This window comes from Myotis lucifugus, unplaced genomic scaffold (genome assembly GCF_000147115.1).
Source record: "Myotis lucifugus unplaced genomic scaffold, Myoluc2.0 scaffold_1435, whole genome shotgun sequence".
Taxonomy (NCBI): domain Eukaryota; kingdom Metazoa; phylum Chordata; class Mammalia; order Chiroptera; family Vespertilionidae; genus Myotis; species Myotis lucifugus.
This window is the reverse complement of record NW_005872483.1, coordinates 44,164-54,400: the sequence shown is the minus strand read 5'-3', so window position 1 is coordinate 54,400 and position 10,237 is coordinate 44,164. Positions and strand designations below refer to the sequence as shown.

Here is a 10,237-nt window from a genome sequence, read left to right as displayed (position 1 = left end):
CTGGCTGTCCGTGACTTTCAGAGCACTGGGGCCCACAGCTACTGTCCTGGGCTGAGGATCCCTTGGAATGTGCTTCCAGACTGAAAGGTGCTCTTCAATTCCAGAGGCTAAAACCAGCAGTAGTTAGCATTAATGCAAAAAGACCCATTGGAAGACCAATGGACTTTGATATTTAGCAGGGCTGAAAATCAGCATAATATTGCCCTGCTGTGAGCTCAATGGCTGAAGGCAATGCCCTAACATGGTAATCCTTGTACTGTTTCCCAAACTTTACCTTTGATATGCCTGTATGCATTTCTGAAGGGCAAATGTGTATTAAAAGCTAACAAGGCCAGGGTTTCAGTGAGCTTCTCCTCTAGAAAGTTTTCACCTGGTCCCCTATGCCTTCTAAATTCATATTTCTTGTCTAGTGTTTTCATTTGTTCATGCACCTTCTTCAGATCCTGAACCCTAGCCGTGAAAGGTTGGGGCACTTTAAGGACGTGATACATCTGGGTTCACTCCTCATCTCATGTCAGATACATTGGAGAAGTTTCCTGAACTCTGTGTGCCCCATTGCTTGCTGTCAGGACTTAGTGAGCTAAGAGCCCTCACATGCTGGGCACTCCTCTAGCATTACTGTGAGAACCAATATGCAATATTACTGTGAGAATTAATACTGCAGCATTACTGTGAGAACCAATACTGCAGCATCACTGTGAGAACAAATACTGCAGCATCACTGTGAGAACCAATACTGCAGCATCACTGTGAGAACCAATACTGCAGCATCACTGTGAGAACCAATACTGCAGCATTACTGTGAGAACAAATACTGCAGCATCACTGTGAGAATTAATACTGTAGCATCACAATGAGAATTGAGGCTGCAGCATTACTGTGAGAATTAATGCTGTAGTATTAATATAACAATTACCATGCAGGCTTCACTGGGGGTTCCCCAAAATCCTACCCATTATTTCACTCTAGAAAGAACCCCAGAGGGTAGAGGGTCACCCTCTGGCAGTGGCTGCGATGGGTCTTCTCTGCCTCCTCTTTTCCTGCTGCTGTTACCTCCCTCCTACCTGCTCCTCAGTGTCCTGCCCAGGGCACCACCGCTTCATGATTAGAGAATTTTTCAGCTTTTCTTTGTCTCTGTGTCTGACCTCAGCGAATGAGAAACCTCCTGCAGCCCTCACCCCAGGCGGCCCAATCTGATGCCAGGGCTCAGCTGCCCTTTGCCCCATTCCATGCTGGTACCCGGCAGGTCACGCTGACCCTGGACGTTTCTCCTGAATTAACTTCCTCGTCCATCTCCCATCCATGACTCGGTTCAGGGCACCCAGTTCTAAATTGTGTGACCCCACAATTTCCTGACAAGGTTCCCTGCTCTCCCTTCACCTCCACATCCAGTCCCCAGGACCCCCGGTGTCCTTCCCAAATGCCCTCACCCCGAGCAGGAGGACATGAGGAACGGGGAGGGCAGGCAGTGGCCCAGGTGACAGCTGTGGAAGACCATGACCCGCAGGCGGGCAGGTGGGCGCTCCGGGCCTTTAGACGCCTTTATGGGCGAAACTCATTTGGCAACAGGAAGACGCTGTCCAGAGGCCCTTCTGCCTTCCTGGCCGGAGGACCAGTGGTCCCATCTGTCCATGACCCTCTCTGGCCTCAGGGCACAGGATGCCCCTGCGAAGCAACAGCCCCTCCTGACCCTTCCCACCCTCCTCGCCCACCCTGCCCTCGGCCCCCCGGCCTGGCTGAAGGCCTTGCCTTTCCCTCCCCACAGCTCCCTCTGGCCTCTGCTCCTCTGCACCCAGCTTCTCTCTGCCCCCAGCCCCTGCCTCACGCCCTGTGTATGTGTTCCCCCACGTCCCGCGTGGTTCAGGGTTCAGGATCTGGAAGAGGAGCCGCACACAAATGAAAGAGAAGAGACAAGAGACAATTTGGAAATAATGAGGGGCCAGATGAGCAAGCCCCACTCAAGGGGGAGGACTTCCACTGGTGCGCAGGCCTCGCCAGCCTTTTATTCAACTTTGGATACACATCTAGTTCCTAGGCAGGTAATTGCGGTAACAGACAGACTATCTTAAAGGTCAGTAAATATTAGAAGGATTTACTCTGAGACAATTTGATCAGGAAATAGCTTGAGCCCCATTGTCTGGACTAGACAATCGGTGCTTAACTCTGGCCCTTGCCATAGGTTCAAGGTTCACCAGCTTTCCGGGATCCTTGTTTGCACTTCTCTGCTAGTGAAGACAATGGGTGGCTTCCTGCAACACCCACTCCTCCTCTCCTCCCCAAAACAGACCCCTCCTCTGAGGAGCTGCCCTGAAGGCCCAGCCTGGCTCAGCTGCCACGCTCAGGGTCCCCAGCCCCTGGGACCGCCACCTCCCCCCATGTGAACATGCTCTGCTGTGGTCCCTGTGTCTGTCTCACCCCCTCTGGGCTTGGAGCTCCATCAGGGGGGTCCTGTGTGCTCAGCCCTCCCTCCCTGCATCTCCTGGGTCCTGAGAGGGGCCTGGTTTGGAACAGGAGGGAAGGACCTGTGGGAGCAGGAGGGCTGGAGGGCCAGGGGCCAGGGCTCAGGCCAGGCAGGCCCAGAGTTGGTGTCCTTCTGGGGGAGAACAAGGGCATTTCTCACTCTCAAGGGAAATGTTGGATTAAGGTGAGGCCTGGGCACTGTCCCAGGAGCAGGGCAGTGAGCTGGGGCCTGGTCTGGGGAGGCAGTGGTTCCCAGGAGCAGTGAAGCAGGTGGACTGAGCTCTGGAGGGTGCAGGCGCCTTCCCGGAATAGCCCTAATTCCTGTAAGAGCCCCCCCCTCACCCCCCGCCCCCGCAGCTGGCTGCTTTCCCTGCACACCACGTGCTGGGCCAGCCCCTCCCAGGACCCTGTGAGTCAGGACACCAGGGCTAATGGGGGCGGGGAGCTGTCCCTGTCTGACCCTGAGAATGGAATGCGCGGCATCAGGCAGACTCAAGCCTGGGAGGAAGGAGGAGCGAGAACAGAGGGGCTGGGGAGGCATGAACCCCAGCAGCAGCTGAGGCCCACAGGCCAGGCCACCAGGGAGGCAGCTGCGGGAGAGGCGAGACCGCGGCTGCAGACCCACCTGAGCACTCGGAGCCTAAACATGGGCCTCAGAGGTGGGAGTCCATGGCCCAGCAGATGCAGCCGGGCCTGCGAGGGGCAGGCACCTCCCGTGGGCGCTCGGGCCCCACTCACGGCCTCTGGGCTGGCACAGGGAGGCCCTCACCCCGAGCAGGAGGGCAGGAGGGGAGGGAGGGCGGGCAGTGGCCCAGGTGACACCCGTGGAAGAGCATGGCCTGCGGGCGGGCAGGTGGGCGCTCCGGCCTCTTAGACGCCTTTATGGGTGAAACTCACTCGGAAACAGGGAGACGCTGCCCAGAGGCCCTTCTGCTTCCCGGCCGGAGGACCAGTGGCCGCGGGACCCAAGAGTCAGGAGCCTGTGTGGCCCAGGGAAGCGGGAGCGGGGTCATGGTGGTCATGGGGTGATGGGGGTCATGGGGGTCATGGGGGTCAGGCTGGGAGAAGTGGTGCCTTCCTGCGCCCCTGCACACAGAGCTTCCTGATGGAGGGAAGGGCTCTGCCAGGTCCCTCCCTCCCTTGCTGGCTGCCCACCTCCCGCCTGCAGTTCGGTTCCCCCTCCCGCTCCCCCTGAGGCCTGAGAGCTGGGCAGCCTCCCTGTGGCTCCCACAAAGCCGCGTGCACAGGGGGAGGGAGGGGTGAGCGCAGCTAAGGTGCTGGTTGCCTGGCCAATAGCCACCTCCCCTGCCCCTCCAGCCCCCACGCTCACCGTACACGCACACGAACCGCACACACACACACACACACACACACACACACGCACCGCACGTGCACCTCCGAGGCGCTCACAGCCCTGCCCTTCATTGGGCAGTAACGGCCTCTCCGCAGTCCTGGCTGAGGCCCCGAGTGGGCTGAGCCCCCAGGGAAGCCCCTGCCCGTTGCCCAGGACGGGTTCCCATGGAAATGGGCGCAGCCCTGCACAGGGAAGGCGGGGCCCGGCCGCAGGGGGCTGTGGGAGAGGGTCTCCCTGCTCAGAGGAGACCAGGGAATGAAAGCAGCTCTGATGCCCTTGGGCGGGGCCCGGTGAGAATGTGCCCTGGAGGCTGCTGCCACCACAGCCACCATCACAGCAGACACGGGACCAACAGGATGGAAAAGCCTGGGCCCTGGTGCCCGGGAGCTGCTGGGCTGAGCCTGCGCCTGGCCTCCCGCCTCCTGTTCCAGGGACAGCGGCCGGCCAGGCTGGGAAGCCGCTCTCAGGGGAGTTCTGCTTCTCCCGCCCACATGCACCCCGAGGCCCATGAGCCCTGGGCTCCCCGAGGTCCAGGCTCCCGCCTGCTGAGGCCTTCCCGTGGGTCCCGCCCCGAAGGCTGCCCGTGGCTCCTGTCCTCGTGGGGCGGGTATAGGATGAGGGTCCATGCGGGCCTGGGGCTGACAGCTGGGCCTCCCATGCCCCGTCCTGCAGTGGGAGCCCGTGTCCAGGGCAGGGCAGGGGTAAGGCTTCCCTCCGATGCTCACCGCTTCCAGGCGGCTCCCAGGCCCAGACATTCCAGGCCTTGAGGTGGGAAGTCGTGAGCCTTAGAGAAATGCTGACAGTCCCTTTAACCATTTAGTGTTCAGTTCTTCTGAATAAAAAGGAAAGTGAAAGCTAAAGTGTCCACTCGGGTATAAAACCTGTTGCACTAGGAGCAGAAAGCAGACCCTGCCCTGGCGAACAATGGCTTCGGTAAGTCCCCAGAACTTTCTAGAACCTGCTCTACAGGGGAGGGCAGCTCCCTGGTATAAATGAGGGCCTCGGGCTGTGATCCTCGGGCTAGTCTGGCTCTCTAAGAAACAAGCACCCACTTAGGCTAGTCCAGGGAAAGCAGGTGTAGTCTGAGGACCTCTGTGGAGAGGGAAGGGGATTCTGGGAAAACCCAGCATCAGGAGCTGTCATGAGGCTGGTCTGCCAGGGCCTAGAGCTGGGAGGCATCAGGGTCAAGGTGGTTCCAGGCATCTCAGCCCTGGGAGTTTACGCACCTCCACTATACTGCTCTGCCATCCACATGATGTGACTCGGTTGGCTTCCTTTTTCTTTTCTTTCTTTTTCTAAAAATAATTTTTATTGAGAGAGAGACAGAGAGAGAAATATCGATGTGAGAGCGGAACATCGACTGGCTGCCTCCTGCACGCCCCTTACGGGGCATAGAGCCGCAACCTGAGCATGTCCCCTGTCCGGGAATCTGACCATCAACCTTTTGGTTATGGGTCAAAGCCCAGCCACCAGCCGCACCGGCCAGGGCCCAGCCAGCTCTCTTCAGATGCCGCTACCTTCTCTCCCGCTATTACCAGGGGCTTCTATTTGGTCCGAGTTGGTGGTGTCTCCTCCCACCCATGGTCCACTGGCGCCTTTCTTGCCTCCTTACATCACGATTTTTCAGTTTCAGCCCCTACTGCCAAAAAGCTTTTTTTTTTTTTTTCATTTCTTGGTTTAAATTTCTGAGAGCGAGGGGATTTGATTAGTCCAGCTCCACTTCTCACGGTGGATCATAGGATGCTGACCTGCTTGGGGCCCTGACTCCTTCCAGTCCAGCTAGATCTAGTCCAGTTTGATCTCATCACATGGTGTGAAACAGCTGCCTGCCCACCTGGGATTGTGGGGGGTCATCTTCCCTTAAAAGGAAATATGAACAAAATAGGCAGTAATAGAAACTTTCAATAATAGGAACTTAACATTAAAAAATTGTAAAACCTTTTCATCTTTTACTTCATGCTTTTTTCTTTGGCCTTTATCCTTAGAGTGCCTTTCCTATTTCCAAGATCTGATATATATCCATCTGTGTTAGTTAAAAAATTGCTTTGTGGTTTTATGTTACATTTAACTATTACTTTACTATTACTTTATATACATATATATATATATATATATATATATATATATATATAATTGATTTCTTTACAAAGGGGAAGGGAGAGGGATGGAGAGTTAGAAACATTGATGAGAGCAAAACATTGATCAGCTGCCTCCTGCACACCCCCTAATGGGATATGCCTGCAACCAAGGTACATGCCCTTGACTGGAATCGAACCTGGGACCCTTCAGTCAGAGGCCGATGCTCTATCCACTGAGCCAAACAGGTTAGGGCGTAAGGATTACTTTTAAAATATATATTTTAAAATTGATTTCAGAGAGAGGAAAAGAAAGACAGATAGAGAGAGAGAGAGAGAGAGAGAGGGAAATATCAATGATCAGAGAGAATTATTGATTAGTTGCCTCCTGCACACTCCCTACTGGGGTTTGAGCCTGACACCTGGACATGTGCCCTGGCTGGGAATCAAACCATGATCTTCTGGTTCATGTGTCGATGCTCAACCACTGAGCCACACCAGCATGGCGGTGTTAAATATTTTTTTAAAATATATTTTTATTGATTTCAGAGGAGAAGGGAGAGGGAGACAGAGATAAAAACATCAATGATGAGAGAGAATCATTAATTGGCTGCCTCCTGCACGCCCTCTACTGGGGATCCAGCCCACAACCCGGTCATGTGCCCTGACAGGGAATCGAACCGTGACCTCCTAGTTTATAGGTCGATGCTGGGCAATATTACTCATTTTTAAGCAGCATTAACATGGTCATAGTTTCAGGTTACAGATGGGAGATGGTTTCAAGGTGACAGATAATGTCCTCCTTTTTCAGTTAAAAAAATGCAAGTTCATCATCATGAGGGGTTTTTGCCCATGCAAACTTCTTAAAACATTTTTTTTAGGGAAGGAACTCATGTTGGTAGAAAACCAATTAAATCATATAGCATAAAATATTAAAGTCCCAATCCCCACAATATATAATATACAACAGTTTGGTGTCTTTTCCTCAGATCATACATAGTGTATAATACATTTTGCTTTATAAATGTATAAACATGTATTTTAAGCAAAAATGGAGATAATAATGATTCTCAGATACTTTTTTCAATTATTTCCATGTCTGCTCATGAAAATCCACCTTCTTCTCTCTAGTGGGCAGAACATATGGATGTGGAATAACTTATTCAATTGGTTTTTATCAATGGTTGTTTAGGTCGTTTTTCCAATGTGAATGTTGGAGGCCAGAAATTGTGTATTAATTTCCTTGTTATAGAAAATGGCTGCTCCACAGCCCTTTGTGGCTCTGATTTTGTGGGGAGAATAAAGGCCTTTTGTCCTATAATCCCGTGGGTGCAGGCTCAGCTTCGCCATTGTCCCGCCTGGGCTGGGTGAGAGGCCTTGGTCACTGTGCTGCCTGCGGACCCCCAGCCCTGCCCTGGAGAGAGGCAGCTCTTCCCAGCGCTTCCTGCTGGTCCCCAAGCTGAGGGAGGGAGGCCGCACTGCTGATCCCTTTATGACAGGAGTCCGCAAACCTGCTGTAAAGGGCCCGAGAGTGAAGATTTAGGTCCTGCAGGCCCTGTGGTCTCCACTGCAGGGACTCAGCTCTGCCGTGAGAAAGCATCCGTGGACAGTGCAGGTGCCGGGGTGTGGCCGCGGCCGGGAAACGGTCTGGCCTCTGCCGTGTGAATTTCATGTGTCACCAAACAGTAACCTTTTGACTTTTCCTCCAGCCACTGGACAAGGGTGGAAACCATCCTCAGCTTCACGCAGGAACAAGCAGAGGCACAGAGTTGGCGCCCGGATTACAGAACGGGCGCTTCTGATTGTACAACAGGATTTCTTGAGTCCTTGATTTTGATTCAGCGGACCTGGCTGTGTCTGTCATGAAGTCATTGTTCCTCTAGTGAGATTTCAGTGCTGGAAGGAGAGCCAGACCCTTAGCTCCTGGCAGCCTGCCCGCCTGCAGGCCCTTCTCTCATAGGGTTGTTGTTGTGTTGGTTCCCTTACTCCATCTTCCCAGTGGCCAGCATCCAGTGTGTTGCATGTGTGGTTCTTCACTCTGTGCGATTCTTGTCTTGTTGTTAATGTTTAAAGTTTATTTTTTCAGGGGTGGTTCTCATAAGACGTGTATTCCTGGGTTCGGTGGGACATCTTTAATTGATGGAAGTGGCTCCAGACACCCTGTCCATCTCTTCTTTGTCCCCTGAAGAGCTCACTTCCAGCTCTGCAGCCCCAGTAAAAGAGGGACTTCCCATCTGTGGGAGGAGAGCGCCCTCTTCCGTTTCCTGCAGGAGATGCTCAGAGGGAGCTTGCAGGCTGGGCTGGGGCTCCTTACAGGTCAGGTTCTAGAATGTTCCCTGTGAGGACTAACCTCAGCCTGTTTCTGGTTTTTCAGTCACAGACCGAACCGAAACCTGGAGATCTGATTGAGATTTTCCGCCCTGGCTACCAGCACTGGGCCCTCTACGTGGGGGATGGCTACGTGGTGCACCTGGGTCCTCCAGGTGAGGCTGCTTCTCCACTTAAGCTCAGGGCAGAGGTGGGAGTGTTAGCGGCTGCACACTCGTGTGCTGTTCTCACCCAGTGCCTGGATGGTGGGCTCTCCCTGGCCATTGGCTGCATGATGTTCCCTGGTAGGTCTGCAGCCGCTCCTCTTCCTCAGCAGCGAGTTCGTGGAGGACGGACTGTTGGCCTTTATTCCAGGTGATACTGGGGCTCACTTCCAGCCAACTCACTGTCCCAGGGAAGCACCCCTTTATGTGTACTCGATGTTCTGGGGGCAGATGAGTAGGACACAGCGTACAGCTAGTTCAGAGGCATGGAAGGAGCGAGGGCCTCCCACTTAGCAGAACCCGTTTGGGGTCCTGGGGCCTCCGCTTGCCGACCTGTGACTTGCCCATGTGACTTGCCCCCTGAGCTCAGCTGCACCCTCTGTAGAGCAATGAGAACCCCACCTCCCGGTCGTGCAGGGTGGGATGCAGGACAGCACGGGGGAGCCCGGGCGGGGCCGGCGGGTGCTGGGCCAACCTCCCTTCCCTCCCAGAGCTTCGTGGCATTAAAGCAAAGGCCGAAAGCCTGGGAATCACCAACAGCAGGAAACTGGCCAAATAAAATCGGTGCCTGCATTTCATGGCAGATGGTGCCACCATTACAAACAGCTGTACAGCAGGTGTGTGCATACACATGTGAATTTGAAAGCCAAATGCAGGCTTTAAAAAGTGAGGCTTATTTAGGAATAACTTACTGTTTTATTTGTTTGTTCATCCTTATCTGTGGATATTTTTTGCATTGATTTTTAGAGAAGGGGGGGAGAGAGAGAGAGAGAGAAACATCAATGTGAGAAACATCTCGGCCTTTCTGTATACAAGATGATGCTCCTACCAACTGAGCCACACTGGCCAGAAAAAAAGTACCCTTTAAAAAGAAAATAAGAACTGGTGAACTAAAATGTACACACACACACACACACACACACACACAGCCAGTGAATGTAGAAGCTGGTCATTGGATGAGCTGGCTGTTCAGAGGTTGACGTCATACCAACTGGCTTTCTGTGAGCCCAGCTCCATCCGGCAGGTCCACTGGCCCCTCCCTGAGGGTTCCAGGGCCCATCACTCACCTTCTCCTGTCAGCTTTCCCAGAAGCCGGGGTGAGGCAGGAGGCAGGCGTCCTGTTAGGGGCCAATCTGAGAATTCAGAGCTGGGAGAGGGTGGCCACCACCTGACCCAGGCCCTTCCGTCTGTAAGTGATGAAAGCCCCTGAGAGGAGAAGGGACTGGCCTGAGGCCACACGGTGGGTGGGGCTCTGGGTTGGCAGGTCAGGCCTGGGCTTGCTCAGCAGCCTCCTTTCCTACTATTGGAAACATGTCACCCTGGCCGCTGAGGGCCCCACCCCGCTCTGGCTGGGCTGCACCTGGGGTCTGTGCCCTGTACCCTCTGCCCCTCCTGCATCTTTCAGGGACATCTGCTCCCACAGGGGCCTTTAGAAGAATCCACATCCTTGGCTTTAGAAATGAGGAGCCAGAGTCCAGGGGCATCTGTGACTTCTCCAAGGGCACCCAGGCGGGGGTCGGCCTGTGTTTGAGTTTGAAGCCAGGCAGGGGGCCGGCCTTTCTACAGCTCATCCTCACTGATGAAGCCCAGGGCAGTGGGGCTGCCTGCTTGCCCGCTCCCAGCCCCGACCATTGGCCTCTTTCCTCTTTGGGAACCACAGGTGACGACATCACAGGAGCTGCGTCGGCCAATATCATGTCCTCCGGATCCAAGAAGGCCATAGTGAAGAAGGAGCGGCTGTCCAAAGTGGCCGGGGAAGACAAGTACCGTGTCAATAATAAGCATGACCAGAAGCACAAACCACTGGATCCAGGGAA

The 10,237-nt window shown here is 54.3% G+C and overlaps 1 protein-coding gene across 1 annotated transcript in view; it reads left to right on the top strand.

Moving 5' to 3' along the window:
• The first annotated feature begins 4,738 nt into the window (after positions 1-4,738).
• The window catches only part of LOC111824419 (HRAS-like suppressor 3), a 10,012-nt gene continuing 4,513 nt past the window's right edge, over positions 4,739-10,237 (top strand). The window contains exons 1-3 of the mRNA XM_023748484.1: positions 4,739-4,747; positions 8,264-8,372; positions 10,081-10,223. Of these exons, the coding sequence (XP_023604252.1) occupies positions 4,739-4,747; positions 8,264-8,372; positions 10,081-10,223 (261 nt within the window). The remainder of the gene's footprint in view (positions 4,748-8,263; positions 8,373-10,080; positions 10,224-10,237) is intronic.